An 18043-nucleotide genomic window follows, 5' to 3' on the forward strand; every position below is an offset into this window, starting at 1 on the left:
TATTTAAAGGCCGGAATACTTCCATAAAGGGAAACTTTCCTTCATCAACTATTTGGCTACCTTGAGGTATGATTTATATGTGAAAGGCAGCACAGATGTGTCTTTCCCTTTATTCACCAGTTTCCTAAATGAGTAGGCTCTCTGGAATCCTTCAAAAGTAACCAATGAATATTTTTTAAAGTATCATTGTCATTCATAGATTCAAATATATTTCACATGCTTAAATTCAGTGCAATAATTATCGATATTCAGATATTCTCATCTTTGGCCAATGAAATCCACTTTAAGTTGGCTCCTGAGTCTACCTAACGTGATCAGATCCTTGGACAAGATAGTGGACTCCATAAGTCAGGACTGCCCTGGCCCAGAAAACTGTTCCTTAAGGTCCATGTGCGTCCCTAGAAGGAGAGCTGGCAACCTAAGCAAACTATTACCAGGTTCTCCCCACTTCATTAAGTTTCTCCTTTGCTCAAAATCTTCAATCTTCCTTTTAGGCACAAACCTAATTCCTCCACCCAGTGTCAAAGCCTTAACTAATGGAATTAGACACATTCTCCCTGAGGAAATCACCTCCACTGCCTTCAAGCTCAGCTCCCTCCCTGGCCCATCATCCAAACTCATTCCTGCTTTTATTTCCTGTCTGGAGACCACTCCTGGAGCCTCCCTGTTCCCAGGACCACCAGGCTACACAATTCCAGGGGCACCATTCACAATGTGCACTTAGCAGCATGGAACACTTCTCTTTGCTGCTTCAAATCCTGTCAGTCACAAAGGCTCACCCTGAGGCTCATCCCTCTGAGGAAGTTCCAACAGTGACCACACTTTCATCCGACCTTCCCACCTCCAGACCTGTCAGTACCTCTCATTTGGATATGGTCTGCCTTGAACAATCACCTAATTATTTGGGGAGTCCCAGTTTATTCTGGTTTCTCAAGGGGAGAGACTACAGTTAGAGGCAGCCCTCTATTTACACTGGGACCAAACTCTGTCTCCAGATTGAATTACCAAGAGTTTTGTGCAAGGAATCTTGGCTGTGGAAGGCCTCCAAGCAGAAGTAGCCCTTTGATAAACATTTGTTAAACTGAACTGAACTGAGGGATTCAATCTGAAAGGCAGATCTCATGATAAATGCTTAGAAGAGAAAACATATGATGAAAATTCCATCAAGTTTTAGCAGTATTCTAATACCCACTTCAGTAAAAATGTTTTTTAAAACTGAAAACATAGCTATGGAAGACAGAGCTGAGTTACAGCTAGGACAGAAAAACTCCAGCTTTATCTCAAGGATATTTGGATGTCTGGGTTTTTGACTCTTGGTCAAGAGTTGACAAACTATGACCTGCAGGGCAACTCTAACCTGCGCCTGTTTTTGGAAACAAAGTTTTATCAGAACACAGCCACACTTGTTGTTCACTTACATACTGTCTAAGGTTGCTTCTGTGGTACAATGGTATGTGAGTAGTTGAGACGGACACTGAACGGCTTACAGAGAGTAACACATTCAGTACTGGTCTTTTACAGGAAAAGTATGCTGATCCCTGCACTCCCAGAAAAAGACATGGGTAGTGGGATTTGTGATGTAATGTTTAAAGTCCAAAACTCACATGTTGACCCCTTAAGGTCAGTTTCTTTACTGATAAACTATCAGCGGTCAGTCTGGCAAAAAATTCCCACTGAAAACTCTGCTTTGAGGCCTTGCAAAGCCAAGATTCCTTGCACAGACCTCCTGGTGATTCAATCTGGAAACAGTATGTCCTGTGGAGATAAGGACCCTGGGGGGCTTGTGCACAGGATTTCTCTCAGCCCCTCAATGCTTGCTTACCTTCCCTTCTGTGGCCTTGCATCCCTCTGCCTTTAAATGAAAGTCTTACATGGGTATTCTCTGTGGAGTCTGGTGAGTCTTTTCAAATATTTGAACTTCAGAAATATTTGCAATGACAGCTCCTACTTATTTCAAAATTACTGGGCTAATTTAAAAAGATAAAGCCTAGCAAAAAGTGGGGGGAAGTTCAATATTCACACAAATCCAGAGTTGGGTACTCAACTCTGACTACCACCACGACTAACCCTAATTTAAAAACTTTAAAAACACAGAGGGGTGAGTGCCATCCCGTCTTCACTTATTAAGCAGCTGAGTGTGAAGCCCAGGCATCACCAAGCCCCTCGGTGATTTTAATGTGCAGCCAGGATTAAGGACTACTGACATACACAGCTCCTTCTCCCTAAGAAGCCTGAGGGATGAACTGCACGAAATCAACTCCGCTCCTTGACATTCCCTCTGCTTGCTCTGGGATACTGTCTCCTGGTGGCACCTTCTTCAGGAAAGGGAGTTTTCAGATTGGGTTAAATCTACTGTAGTCAAATGAGGATTATTTTTATAAGCTAAGAAATCTGAAATGACAGCTTAAAAAATGGACTTTGTTTTAGTTCAGCTGAATTTTCCATCTTGAGAATTACCTGCTCAACAATAGACGCCAGGCGGCCCAGGGCCAGGCCACATTCATCCCCTCGGGTCACCACGGCACTTCCGAGTTTCACCACAATTCTCTTTGCATGCTTCAGCTCACTGCGGTGGGCAAAAGACTTGCCATGTGTACGACTGAGGGGCACAGTGATAAAGGGGATGTTGCTCCAAGAACGGACATGTCTGATGGCTGAGGGCTGAATACGACCTGCAGAACCCAAAGTCAAATGCAAGAAAAAAAGAGAAATACGCGATATAATTTCTCATTGAAAATATGCATGCAAAATAGTAACCAGTTCAGCCACCAAAAAATAGTTTTACCATTCTCAACTGAAGAAAACCAGTATATCAAAAGCCACATCAAGCACGTTTTAGTCCAATATTGTGTGGAGTTTGTATCCAGTACACAGTACACTCCAATATTGTGGGTCAAGAATTTAAACAAAATCTTTCCTGAAGACATGTTGGCAAAATGTATTAAAAACCTTAAAAATATTCACATCTTTGATTCAGCAATTTCACGTTCAGGAAATTTATTTTAAGGAACTAATCAGAGATAGAGACAAAGAAATTTATCAGCAGGCTATTCATCAGCATTATTTATAACAGGAAAAATCAGAAGCAGAGTAAATGTTCAAAAACAGGCAGGAAGATTTAACATTTTTAGAATTTTTAATAATATGGGACAATGGTTATGATATGTTGTTTTGCATACATTTCTAAATGCATACAAAAAGGTAAATAAATAAAAATATTAATCTCATTTTATCTCATGATGATATTATGGGTGACTTATTTTTCTTTATTCTTATCTATGTTTTCCAAACTTATGCAGCAAAAATGTATTGCTTTCATAGCCAGAAAAATATGTGTGCTTTTAAAGAAACCACATTGCTATAAGGGTCTGATTAGCTAAGACAATATAAAGTAACTGGTATAAGTAATAAAAAATCATAACTAATCTCCCTCTAAATTTTCTCTCAAATATGGCAGCAAGAATTCAGATGTCTATAACAAGGATACAAAAAACTGGATAGCTTTCTGAAGTAATGTTGGAGTCAGATCCTTCTTCGTATCCCTGTGGACATCTGCCCCTAATCAATTCTTTCCTGATGCTTCTTGTAACACTGAACAAGATTTCTAAGAAACCAAACAAAAACAAACAAACAAACAACCCCCAAAAGAATCCTCACCACAACAAAAACAAAAAACTTGATTAAAAAGCTGAAATTAAGTCACACCTGAACATCAGGCACTGAACCTCCTTATCAAACTTCTCGTGAATCCAACTTCCTGCTGACTGCCTTCCCTCACAGAGTTCTCTACGTATCACCACAGACTTAATAAATACTGGCATGAGTTACTAAAGTAATCATTCTGAGCCACTTTTCAGACTATTCTTCTATAATTCTATTATTACAGAGTAACCTCCTTCACTTGAATCAACTACTCTTACCTCCCTTTATATTTACAGACAGATTTCTCAGAATTTCTCTACCCAGTGCCTCTATCTCCCGACCACTGACTCCTCTAACTATAACTGAGCACCCGCTGTCTCTGTCTACACTACAAAAATCAGGGTAAAGCAGGCAGATCCCTATCCTCATGGACTGGAAGATCACTGTGTTTCTCCTCCCTCTCTACCTCCTTCACACACAAACATGAGAAAGAACATTTTAAATGAAGTCATGAAGAGCCCTTTCTCTCCTCTCTTAAATAACCATTTCTTTAAGTGACAATGTTTCAGATCTTTGGCGATTAAAGAAAGACGGTATGGTCTTTTTTCACAACAGACTTGCAGTCTGGTTTCCAGCAGACAGCTGCACAGTAAGCCCATCAGCTGGGATAGAACTGGAGCTTGACACTCTTGCTGGACCTGTTCCTGGTGAGGGAGTCCTAGGACCCAAAGGACCGGTGTGTTGTGGGGGCTGCTCCCTGGACAGCTTTCTTTCTTCATCAGGTTCGTCAATATAGGTACCCGGGCCTAGTCTTCAAGGATACTATCCTAAGCAATCCACACACCTGAGTCTAAGCATAAAAGCTGTATACCTGATAGTCTTGGCCCCACTGACTTGATGGAGGAAGGGGTGTAGAGGGAGAGACTTACTCTCCTGGAGTTTGGACCTGTGATCGTCAGTGGCTGTATGCAGCGCTCAGAGCTGTACCATGTCGCATGCATCTCTCTTGACAGCTCTCAAGGCCTGGTGGCCACTTTTCTCTCCTGTGCATTGCAGGACATGTCCTGGCCTAGAGAAGTGCTGCGCATGGGTGGGGCAAACTGAGAGGGCACCTCAGGGACACAGGTAGTGGCAAGCAGGTAAGTGCTAGCAGGCCAGGTTAGCATAAGTGAAACTCCTGATCCATAGTCTGTATCAGCATGGCTGAGGAGGGTGGCATGGCTTGGTGCCAGGCAGTCAAGGGTCACTCTGGCGACAGGCAACTGGGTCACAGCACATCAGGTTTAAGGAAAGGTTCAAGAAGAGGCCACATCTATGAACAAGGTTTTAAGTAAATAAAACCTCAGCCATATCCAGCGGGCTCCGCACCAAGGAGCATTCTATGGAGCCCAGGGCTTTCCCAGGTTTCCTATTCTGTGACAATGCGGTCACCCTTCTAGATTGATCCCATCTTCCTTGAGGACATTTTTTATGTTCTGGAGTGTATTATACTTTTTGGGGTTCATATGAAGGACTGAGAAGGCCTTGATTAGTTAGGAAAAATCCACAGCTTCTGAATAGATAATCTCTTCCCATCTTCTAAGGACCTTTAGGCCCCAAGTCTCAAAGAAAAGCCATCTACTCCTGTTAAGGATGAAGGGATATCAAGGTACATATGTATACACATGTGCTGGGGGGAGGGGTTGCCCATATTCATCAAAAGTGCCATGAGTCACACTTCAAGGGAGAAGCCCTTTAGCTTTTCAGCATCAGAGTCCTAATACTCAGTAATGAGGCTGTGTTTCAGGCCTGAACAGGAAGGGACCTGGACATGGTTTCTATCTCCCTTTCTGCCCTTCCACTTCTCTCTGTTTGTATCTATATGCTTTCTCATTTGCCTTTTCTCTTTTTTGCTCTTCTGCTCATCATGGTCAGTGAACATGGGGCTCCAGAAATAACTGAATACAAAGAAAAATCTAGGGATAAGATCAGAAAGTGTCTCCTGTGAATGAGTATAATAAGAATAAACAATAATATCAACAATAAAAACCCTAAAGTGAATACTTACTATATACCAGGAACTGTGTTAAAACTATTCCTACACCTTATACAGAGGCACAGGAAATATGAAGGGAGGGTCTGACTCTGGAATCAGACTTCCTGGGTTGGACTCTCAACTCCTTTACTCACTTGCTGTTACTTCATTTTCCTCATAAGGTTTTTGTGGAGGATGAACAGGGACTGCCACAAAGTAAACACTTAATAAATATTAGGTGATATATAAAAATGTATTAGCTATGACTATCATCATCATCTTTCTGAATTCTCATGAGTTAAGACTCAGGAGTTAGGTATTACTACGCGTTAGTTTTTATTATTCAGTTCAGTTCAGTCGCTCAGTTGTGTACAACTCTTTGCGACCCCATGGACTGCAGCACACCAGTCCATCACCAACTCCCGGAGTTTACTCAAACTCATGCCCATTGAATCGGTGATGCCATCCAGCCATCTCATCCTCTGTCGTCCCTTTCTCATCCTGCCTTCAATCTTAGTCTCATTTTATACATAAGGAAGCTGCGGCTCAGAGAAGTTGAGTAACTTATCAGCATTATCAGACTGCAAAAATGGCCACAATACTTGAAGCTATTCCCATCCACAGGTGGAATCTATTTTCTCCTCTCCTGGCCCTATGACTTGCTTTGACCAATACAGTGCAGCAGAGCCTAGCTGTTTGCAACACTGTTTACAAGCCTGATTTAACTTTGGCGAGATCCAATTTATCAGTTTTCACTTTATGGGCTGTACATGCGTGCTAAGTCTCTCTAGTCGTGACCTACTGTTTTCTCCAAGCCTGTTTAAAACACGCCTGGCTCTGTATAAACTCTGAGCTTAGGTCGCAGAGACCTTGGCACTCCCAAGCTTGCTGTTCTTGGGAAGCACCATGTGAAGAAGCCATGGATGGCCTGCTGTAGCATGGGAGACCATGTGGAACAGAGACGATCTGTCACCCCAGCAGATTCCCCCTGGCCTTCAACAATCAACCCTGACCTGAGCCAAAGTTGAGAGCTGACAAGGACATGGAACCACTGTGTAGCTGAGCCTGATCCAAAATGCCAGCTCATGGAATTGTGACCTAAATCCATAGCTGTGGTCACTAAGTAAGTAGCAAAGGTAGTTTTCAAACACAGGGAGCCTAGTTTCAGACCCTCAGCTTTTAAACTTTACACTCTTCTTTGCATGAAAGCTTCCCTTGTGGCTCAGACGGTAAAGAATCTGCCTGCAATGTGGGAGATACAGGTTTGCTCCCTGGGTCAGGAAGATCCCTTGGAGAAAGAAATAGCAAACCACTCCAGTGTTCCTGCCTAGAGAATTCTATGGACAGAGGAGCCTGGTGGGCTACAGCCCATGGGGTCGCAAAGAGTTAGACATGACTGAACAACTATACTTGCATGAATGGGAAACAGATTTTTCCAATGGTGGTAAGTTTCATTAGCTGGTAAGCAAGTCCTCTTATAGAAAGGTTTTGAGATTTGTTGGTAACATTTAGGTGTTATCAAGGAGACAAGTAATTCAAAATATCATAAACAGCCTTTGTAACTAGACCTCTATAAGCAAAAAAAAAAAAAAAAAAGAATCTTGACCTAACTATCACACCTTATACAAATATTAATTCAAAGTGGATCATGGGACTTCAAATGTAACCACAAAACTTGTGGTAAAGAAAGAATCCGCCTACCAACGCAGGAGATGTCAGTGACTCGGGTTCAATCCCTGGGTCAGGAAGATCCCCTGGAGGAGGGTATGGCAACCTACTCCAGTATTCTTGCGTGGAGAATCCCACGGACAGAGGAACCTGGTAGGCTATAGTCCATGGGGTAGAAAACAGTAGGTCACGACCATAGGGACTCAGCACACACATGCAATCCATAAAGTGAAAAACTGATAAATTTAGTCTCATCGAAGTTAAAAACACAAAGATCACTTCCCTCTATGAAAGACCCTGTTAAGGGACTGAAATGGCAAGCTACAAACTGGGAGAATATATTTTCAAGGCACAAATCCAACCAAAGACTAGTATCTAGCAGACATTAAAAAACTCAAAGTTCAAAAGTTAGAAAACCAAACGATCCAATTAAAAATGACATTTCACTGATGAGGATATTCAGATGGCAAATAAGCACATGAAAAGATGCTCAATCTCATCAGCCAACAGGGAAAAGGAAAACCACAGTGAGATATCATTATATATCTATCAAAATGGATAACATAAAAAAGAGCGGCAACATTGGATGCTGTTAAGGATGAAGACAAAGTAGATCACTCACACACTGCTGGTGTGAATGTAAAGCGGTACAGCCACTGCAAAAACAGTTTGCCAATTTCTTATGAAACTACCTACCACACTGCATTGAGCAGCTTCACCTGCAAGCAACAAATTCTGGTAAATTCTCTTTTCATTTCCATTCTGTTATGAATATTTTCTAATTTTGCTTCTTATGGTTAGATATACCCATCATTTAAAAGTGGACATTTAATTTCCAAATACATGGGATTTTTTAAGTATCTTTAATATTAATTTCTCATTTTGATACTAATTTCTCATTTAAATGTTTTCTTCTCTGCAATCATCCTCTGTGTTTTTTCAGTCTTCTAACTTTATTGAGGCTTTCAATGGCTTTCAGGGTGATCTCTTTTGTCACACTACACTTGAAAACATGTGAGTTATTTTCAAATATCTTTTGATATTGATTTCTAACAGAATTCCATAGAGATAAGAGAACAGACTCTGTATGATTTAAATACCTTTAGACTATGAACTTTTTGCACCTTGTTTTATATCCCTGGATATCTTTCAGTGTCTCCTAGTTATAGTCTATGGGAACTTGAACAGGATTTGTATCCTACTATTCTGTGAAAATTGTGTAAATCTTAATTATGTTGAATTCATTCATGGTGCTTTTCAGGCATACCATATCCTTCTACTTTTCTGTATATTCACTATATTAATTTTTAAGAGTGATATTGAAACTCCAACTAAAAATGTATCTACTTAAAAAATTTTTAAATATAATGGAACTACAAGTAACTTTGTTCTATATTTTCCAAGTCTCCTGTAAATGTGTTAAGCATAGTTTCATAATTTAAAAAATAAAAAAGAGAGAAAAAAACTAACTACCACAGGCAACCAACATACAACCCAGAAACTGAACTACTGGACATTTATCCCAAATAACCACAACTATATTCACACAAAATCCTGTACACAAATGTTCACAGCAGTCTTATTCACCACAGACAAAGAAAGTAACCAGATGTCCTTCAATGATGAATGGTTACACTAACTGTGGTACCCCCATACCACTAAATACTATTCAGTCATAAAAATGAACACAGTGATACAGACAACAAGAATCTCCAGAGATTTATGCTGAGTAAAAAAAGTCACCCCCAAAGGTCAGATACTGTATGATTTTATTTACATAACATTTAAAATTATAAAAATGAAAAAAAATTATAAAAATGGAGAACAGATTATAGGCTGCCAAGGGTTAGGGACAGGAAGGAGGATGGCTAGATAAGAGAAAACTGAAGGATTCTGTAGTGATGGAAATCTTAACCTGCTTCTGTCCACATTGATACCCTGGTTGAGATACCGGGATAACTAGGTCTAAGTGCTCTCTTTGTATTCATTCTTAAAGCTGCAAGTGAATCTATAATTATCTCAAAATTAAACACTTCATTACAAAAAAGGGAATGAACAAAAATAGCCTGCAAAAAATCTTGCGGGATTAAATAAAAGTAATATTTTATCTTTAAAAATCTTTTTAAATTTTGAGGTTTTTTTTTACATGCCAGAAGCTATAAAATTAATGTACACAACTTCATGAGTTTGCAGCTAAGTATACACTTGTGAAACCACTGCCATAATCTATGCCATAACCCGTCTATCCCCTCCAAAAACTTCACTTTATTGATAAATACAAACACAGCATTTCAACAGTATGCTGCTTCCCTGCTTACTGTCTTTGTCCAATTCTGCCAAATAACATTTTTTTTCCTTTTTAAAACTTTGTTTTCAAACACTCTTGGACCAAACCTCCCACATACTTATGTTTCCTAGGATACCTACGAGATCTGGAGAGTACTGTGGACTGGACCCAGGGCAGGAGACGCTGAGGGAAGGACTGGAACCCAGAGCGGCAGACTTGACTCAACATGCTGTGAGGTGGTCACTGACCAAGGTATCTGCAGAATTCATTTTTTAAAAATAAATTATCAAAATACTAGATAGTTCATTTTACTTTCATCCACCTCCCCACACCAAGAGTAAAAGCTTGATTCTCCTGATCCAAATTCTGTATTAGAGGAACTACTACCTCTTCTACATACAGAAAAGAGAAAAACAAACGGCGCCCCAAGCTCTGACTCTATTCTTCCTTGTTTAGGACCATCTTAAGTTTGCTGCAGTAGGTCTTCACTGCTGTGCATGGGCTTTCTCTGGTTGTGGCGAGTGGGGGTTACTCTTCATTGCAGTGCATGGACTACTCATTGTGGTGGCTTCTCTTGTTGGGAAGAGTGGGTTCTAGGCACGCTGGATGCATGACTTGTGGCATGCAGGCTCAGTAGTTGTGGTGCACAGACTTAGCTGCTTCGAGGCAGGAGGGATCTTCTTGGACCAGGGATCAAACCCATGTTCCCTGCATTGGCAGGTGGATTCTTAACTACTAGACCACCAGGAAGTCCCAGGACCATCTTAGTTTTTATGGAAAAAAATGGGAACTAAGTGTTATGAATACTTTGAGTGACAAAAAACATCTTCAAGGGATAATGTTTATCTACTGATATTAATCTTCACTACAATTTCTACACCATTAGGGAGTCTTCAACCAATCAAAACACAGATTCCATATTCCATAAGCAGCCACCTTTACCTTCCTTCTCTCATCTCCCAAAAGAACTCTGAAAACCACATATGTGAAATATCAGCTTGATCTCTGCTGACAAAAGGAGAGGGAGGAAAGGTCGGAGATGGCGGCTTTGTCTTTCTTCTTGCTGTCCAGAGGAATCCAAAGCATACTCTTCAATCCCTGGAGGGAGTGGCAACACCTGTAAATGGCTGGCATCTGGAACGACCCTGGGCACACCTCATGGAGGATGAACACACAGCTAGTTTTCAGAGCTGGGTTGTGGGTATTTTCCCACTGCAGGTCAAACTTAAGATTTTATAAAAAGAATAGTTTATTTCATAAAAAGGCAGGAGGCTTCTTCCTATGTGTGTGTATATTAATATATAAATATACTCACACAGAGAGACTATGCCATTCATTATTTCAGCTCTTACACTACAGGGACACGGTTGTTTTCAGGAGATAAGAAAAATCCTTCATCTTGCTTCTGGGCCTCCTTTTAACTTCTGCTCTACGTGTTAACAGATATATTCCAACTCTCTTACACATGCCTCAGGGTGTTTAAACATGCCTAAAAAGACTAGCATTTTGCCCAAAAGTGAAGAGAAACAAGGAATGGTTAATGTTCTTCAATTTATACTGCACAAAGGTACAGAAAGAAGAGAGAAGAGACTGGCAGGATACATCTGTCATACAAAATATGCATCTATATAAGCAAGAGAAAGTGTTAAGTGCTGTCTTTGTTGACTTCAGTGTTTGTGACAGTAAGGAAGGTTCCAAGAGAAAATTATTTGCATAATACTGAAGCATGCTATGAGGCCATGATTTATGTTTGCTGCTTATACAAATTCCTTCTGAAATTGCTGCTAAACAATTATTTATACATGAATTCACCAAAATAATTCTAGTAGAGCCAAAAGGATAAAACAATCAAATAATGACCCTAAGATTCTAATTCCATCATCTTCACAAACTTTCCCCAGCAACCCTAGCATTCAAAGTTGGATATATTCCTACAGGTTAGTTTCCAACTGGTTCATGCTATTGCTGACTTTCCCAAAAGGATTATAAACTTCCCACCGAAGGCATGGGAAACATGAGAAACAATCAGGATTTGTGCTTGCTAGCTGTGTGCCTTCCAATCTTTTAAAGTCTCAGTCTCCTCATCTGTAAACCAGGGACAATAACAATAGGACCTCGTGGAATCATTGTGAGAGAATGCAGTAACTGCGTTCCAAGAATGGAATGCCTGGATACAGGAGATGCTCAATAAACATCTACTCTCCTCCATCTGTCTTTTAGGCACTAATGTTATTATATCTTACAACCACTTTCTTCCTTACTTCTTTCAGGACCTGTCACTGGAACAAAGAATTTCATAGTCTCTGATGGGCAGACATAGTCACAAATTATACTTACTATTTATCTCTCTCTTATCTATGAAAAACCAAAAGCTCTGAATGTTTAAGGTCAGTCAGTTATCACGTTGAAGACTGATGTAGAAACCAGGCCTCCTGGCCTCTCCCATCACCTCTGCCTGATCCCGCCCTCACTGCAAAGGATAGTTTATCCTGCCAGAATTTATTATGCCCTTGTAAGATAGCTAGCTAATCCCAGGGAGCAAAGGGTATGTGTGTCTGTCTAGACCCCATGTCACCAAGTGAAAAGTTCCCATGTTTTGACTCAGGACATTTCTCAAGTAGTTCTTTACAGGTTCTGAACAGATAGTCCTTATCTTACTTACTTGAATAGAGAACTGAACTTTAGTCTGAACAAACGTCGCCCAGAAATACAGGCTTGCTATATGGTTCACCAGTTAAAGACAAAGCCCCAATGATAAACCTCACCTCCTCTAGAGAGAAGAACGGAGATGGGGGAGGGGGGTGGATCTGGGTCCGCCCAGCCCTGATGAGCCACGGAAAGAATTATCCACAGACCTCCCGCCACACTGCAAAAGGCGGTCGTGAGCGAGCTCTCCTGCTGCGGGGTCGGGGGTGGTTATCGAGAGGGGATCACGAAGGCCCAGGCAGGCCGCGCGGGACTGCACACATAGGCCCCTGACAGCTGTGTGGGCCGTTACAAGCAGGGTGAAACCCCACCACTCATGCAGGTGCACTTGAAGCTGGTTCCGGGATCCCGGGCCGAGAAGGCATCAGGCGCTGGGTCTTCAAGCTTCCATATGGATCAGTTTCTGCATCTGGGTGTATCCGAGGGGGTCGGGGAGTTCGAGTGCCCACAGCCCCCGCAGCCCTTCAGCCTCCGCGCGCCGGCGTGCGGCGATGCAGCGCGCTCTGGGAGGCCCAGCCCGCCGCCATCCCTCCGCGCGCCCACTCCCACTTACGGGTCCGACCCCCGTCACTCTGCTCCCGCTCAGGCCGCGCGCCCCGGCAGTCCCCACGGTCGCCCGCGACCCGGCGCGCACACCTTCCCTTGCCTCAGCCCGGGTGCCCCCTCAGCCCTCACGCAGGCGCCGGCACCTCGCCATCCCCGCCACCGTCCCCGCCTTCTTTGTGGCCCGCTCGTACCTGCCTCGCCTCAGCCGCTGGGCCCCACCACCCGGCCCGCACTCCACGCCACGCGTCTCTCGCGCCGGCTTACTCCCCTTTTTCTTCCGTCCACGTCCCGCAAGATGACGTTACGTCAGCAGCGCTGGAGTAAACCCAGGCCGCAAGGCCTCCGCTGTTGACGCGAGGAGGCTGGCTGACCCCGAGCTGCGCTGCGGCAATGGCGTAGGTGCGTTTGGAGAATCGGGCCCGCGCTCCACGTGGCGAGCCCCGCCCGCTGAGGCCCGCAGACGCCAGGGGGCGGAGCTCGAGTGCTCTGTGTGAACGTTCACGTCCCAGCGGCAGACCCGGACAGGGGCTACGGAGAGTCGCCCCTCGGGCCTTCCCTGGGAAGCAGAAAGGACGCCTGGATTCCTCAGCTGCTGGTAGATCCCATACGATGTGTTTGCCAGTATTGATCGTTGTATCTCAGCCACATGTCGGTAATAGATTGGATCAGTTTGCACCTATTTGAGGATCTCGCACTCCAAGCAAACTAATGCTGTTTAAATGGAAATATTTTGACAGAGATTAAATGATTTGCCCACTAGCCCCCTGGAGCTTTTCCCAAGGGTCCCAGCCCAACTGTCGTTTAGCAAGGGCATTGGTGAGGCTACTGTATTTTAAAATAGTAGTATTTAATCCTGATAGTTGGATTCACCCTTAAAATTAGAGTTCGGACTCTCTCCTTTTCTACTTGCAGCGTTTTTCTCAAAGGGCATGTTTCTGCATAGACAGGCCTAGACGTAGCGCTGGGCATGTAGGTGATTGGGGTTGGCAGAACACTTTGGTGGAGGTTTGTTAGGAAGGCATCTTGCCGATTGTGGGGTAGTTTCTGAGAACAATGCTGAGCCTATTCCTCATTCATTAAACTTTGGCTACTTTGTGGCAGGCATTCCCTAGGTTCAGAGGAAAACATGGTCACCTTATGGGAGAGACAGACATGTGAGCAAATGATTACACTATTTGATTAATGTTAGAGGAGGGGTGTCTGGGGATTCAGGGAAGTCTTTGGAAAGAGTAGACATTCGAATTGGGGGAAGCGGGGAGCAGGATGGCAGGAGGAAGACGGAATGGACTATCTGGAGGCAGGAGACGCCCTGTGAGGAGAGGCTACATGTGGGACGTGACAGGAAAGGTGTTTGGGGGAGGGAGAGGGGGCGCTTGTAAAATTTCTGTGACACGCCAAAGAATTTGAATCTTTTCATCCTCAAAGTTAGAGAACCCTGACTTTCAAAGTACTGGAGGGACATGATCAGCTTTGTGTGTCTGAAATGAGTAGAGAGGGGTTTAAGCTGGGAGCTCACTTAGCCTATTGCAAAGGCCCAAGTAAGAAATGATGGCTGGGGAAAGGGCTCCAGCAGCAGACAGGGAGCATAAAGGAGGGAGAGCTGACTTTGTTCACTACTTGGAAGAGGGAGAATGAGAGACAAGGAGGTGGTTGTTGCTGTTCAGTCGCTGAGTTGCGTCTGACTCTTTGTGACCCCATGGACTGCAGCAAGCCGGGCTTCCTTGTCCTTCACCATCTCCCTGAGTTTGCTCAAACTCATGTCCATTGAGTCGGTGATAACGTTCAACTGTCTCATTCTCTGTCATCTCCTTCTCCTCCTGCCTTCAATCTTCCCAGCATGGGGGTCTTTTCCAATGAGTTGGCTCTTTGCATTAGGTGTCCAAAGTATCAGAGCTTCAGCTTCAGTCCTTCCAATGAATATTCAGGGTTTATTTCCTCTAGGATTGACTGGTTTGATCTCCTTGCTGTCCAAGGGACTCTCAAGAATCTTCTCCAACACCACAGTTCAAAAGGATCAATTCTTCAGCGCTTCTTTATGGTCCATCTCTCACATCTGTACATGACTACTGGAAAAACCATAGCTTTGACTATACGGACTTTGTTGGCAAAGTGACATCTCTGTCTATGTTTGTCATAGCTTTTCTTCCAAGAGCAAGTGTCTTTTAATTTTATGGCTGCAGTCACCATCTGCAGTGATTCTGGACCCCAAGAAAATAAAGTCTGTCATTGTTTCCACTTTTTCCCCCATTTATTTGCCATGAAGTAAGAAAAGTTATGACTAACCTAGATAGCATATTCAAAAGCAGAGACATTACTTTGCCGACTACGGTCCATCTAGTCAAGGCTATGGTTTTTCCTGTGGTCATGTATGGATGTGAGAGTTGGACTGTGAAGAAGGCTGGGCACCGAAGAATTGATGCTTTTGAACTGTGGTGTTGGAGAAGACTCTTGAGAGTCCCTTGGACTGCAAGGAGATCCAACCAGTCCATTCTGAAGGAGATCAACCCTGGGATTTCTTTGGAAGGAATGATGCTGAAGCTGAAACTCCAGTACTTTGGCCACCTCATGTGAAGAGCTGACTCATTGGAAAAGACTCTGATGCTGGGAGGGATTGGGGGCAGGAGGAGAAGGGGACGACCGAGGATGAGATGGCTGGATGGCATCACTGACTCGATGGACGTGAGTCTGAGTGAACTCCAGGAGTTGGTGATGGACAGGGAGGCCTGGCGTGCTGCGATTCATGGGGTTGCAGAGTCGGACACGACTGAGCGACTGAACTGAACTGAATGGGACTGTATGCCATGATCTTTTTGAATGTTGAGTTTCAGGCCAGTTTTTTCACTCTCCTCTTTCACCTTCATCAAGAGGCTCTTTAGTTCCTCTTCTCTTTCTGCCATAAGGGTGGTGTCATCTGCCTATCTGAGGTTGTTGATTGCAAATCAAATCTGGTGGTGCTACAGCATTTAGGAAATAGATGAGGGGAATAGTTCTTTTGGGTGAAGGATGAGAACACCAAACGTGTTAAGTTTTGAGCATTTTGGATTTAAAGCAGAAGACACAAACGAAATAAAACTGCCCTCCAGAAGTTTCAGTGGGTACTTCAGCTTTTAAGAGTCTATGAACTTAGAACAAAATAGGTATCTGCTGGTATAGCTAAAGCCATTAGCTATAGCTTTGGCTATAGCTTTCTCCACTATAGAAAGAGTGGGACAGAGGCTTTCTCCACTCAGGAAGTTCTGTTCTTAATGTGTCGTGGTGGTTCAGACAGTAAAGAATCTGCTTGCAATGCAGGAGACCAGGGTTGGATCGCTGGGTCGGGAAGACCCCCTGAAGAAGGGGATGGCTACCCACTCCAGTAATCTTACATGGAGAATCCCATGGACAGAGGAGCCTGGTGGGCTGAAGTCCATGGGGTCGCAAAGAGTTAGGCACAACTGAGTGACTAACATTTTCACTTCAAACCACACATCACCTTAAACAGTAATGGCTTGTCTGCTTTTCCTGCTAGAATATAAGCTCCTAAGAGCAGGAAAGTATATTCCTGGCACATAATGGCCAATAAATACTTAATAAATGAATGAATTTAATTTCTTTGGGCTTAGTAATACTGTCCTTGTCTACTTCCTATACTTGCCTATATTCTATATAGTATATTCTACATATACTAGCCTATAGCATTGCTAAGATCAAATATGAAAATTCTTTAACATGGCCCAAACATTTTGTTTGTTTTCATTACTATGTTACTGTTAATATTCTACTCCACCAATAAAGATGAGTGGGATACAGGACTGTGGATTGGGAAAAATCAAATACCAGAATTATAATCGTTTGCCTCTTGAAAGAAATAAAGGAAATAAAAATAGTGAATATAAGTAAAAAAAAAAAAGAAAAAGAAAAAGAAATCAAGGAGAATAGTTTAGCCATGGTATCTTTCCTGAATGTGACTTAAATTAAAAAAAGATTCTCTTTTGATTGGAGGGATTTTTGTCTCAGCAAGTGGAAATAGGGCTAGATATGACCAGAAAGTTACATAGGAAGTGGCTTATTTAGAACCCAAGTATAAGGCAGGGTTGAGGACTGCTTCTTCACATGCCAGAGAGTACTGCTGCTGCTGCTGCTGCTAAGTCGCTTCAGTCGTGTCCGACTCTGTGCGACCCCATAGACGGCAGCCCACCAGGCTCCCCTGTCCCTGGGATTCTCCAGGCAAGAACACTGGAGTGGGTTGCCATTTCCTTCTCCAGGGCATGAAAGTGAAAAGTGAAAGTGAAGTCGCTCAGTAGTGTCCGACCCTCAGCGACCCCATGGACTGCAACCCACCAGGCTCCTCTGCCCATAGGATTTTCCAGGCAAGAGTGCTGGAGTGGGGTGCCGTTGCCTTCTCCGCCAGAGAGTACTAGGTTAAAGCTATCTTAGTCCCATGCTCTTTACTTGTAATAGAAGCTTATTCAAACAAAACGATTTACTGGAAAGAAGTTTTCAAAAGCAGGAGGTAAAATTGGATCTCTCAAGAGGTGGATACAAGGAACTAGAAGCTGGGAACCAAGACTCTCCCCTATCTCTGGGTTTCCTATTTACACTTATATCTGCACATCTGCTTCTCTTTTTCTCTTTTTAAGATACACTCTTCATTAGTGAACATTGGTAAAAAATGGCTTCCTCGGCCCTAAAACATCTTCAGTGCCTATTCCCCACTGACTTTGAGACTTGGTCCTAGTTTCATATTCCTAGAGAGAAAATCTTACTGGCCTAATTTGCCCCAGGTCTCCATTTTTGGTCTAGTCAGCTGTGGCAGGGAGAGGAGGGGTCACGCAGACCCCTCTCTGTCAAACACAGCAGAGCTCTACGTGATGGGGGATTCTCAGAGAAAGGGGAGTAGGCTAGGCCAGTAGACATGTTATATGAGCTGGCAATGTTAGGACAAACACCTAAACCAGTTTCGGCCACACTATGGAATATCCTTTGTAGTTTCACAAACCAGGCTGAACATCAGAAGCACCAGAAAGGCTTTTAAAAAGATACAGATTCTTCTAGCAGGTGAATTAGAATTTCTAGATGCAGGGCCTAGGAATCAACATTTTTAAAGAACCCCAGATTATGATGTGACTACTTTTGGGAACTCCTGCTTTAAAAGACAAGCTTAAATGTCAAGCAAACAAATACATCAACAGAAATGGGAA

General features: G+C 43.1%; 1 protein-coding gene across 2 annotated transcripts in view; it reads right to left on the bottom strand.

Annotated features, from left to right (window-relative positions):
• The window catches only part of ALDH18A1 (aldehyde dehydrogenase 18 family member A1), a 40432-nt gene extending 27208 nt beyond the window's left edge, over positions 1–13224 (bottom strand). For both annotated transcript variants that reach the window (XM_052660659.1, XM_052660658.1), the window contains exons 1-3: positions 13055–13224; positions 9752–9867; positions 2458–2672 (exon numbers count right to left, since the gene is read on the bottom strand). In XM_052660659.1, the coding sequence (XP_052516619.1) occupies positions 2458–2672; positions 9752–9839 (303 nt within the window). In that variant the 5' untranslated portion in view covers positions 9840–9867; positions 13055–13224. The remainder of the gene's footprint in view (positions 1–2457; positions 2673–9751; positions 9868–13054) is intronic.
• Between the last annotated feature and the right edge of the window lie 4819 nt (positions 13225–18043).

The sequence above is a fragment of the Budorcas taxicolor genome, chromosome 23 (assembly GCF_023091745.1).
Source record: "Budorcas taxicolor isolate Tak-1 chromosome 23, Takin1.1, whole genome shotgun sequence".
Taxonomy (NCBI): Eukaryota; Metazoa; Chordata; class Mammalia; order Artiodactyla; family Bovidae; genus Budorcas; species Budorcas taxicolor.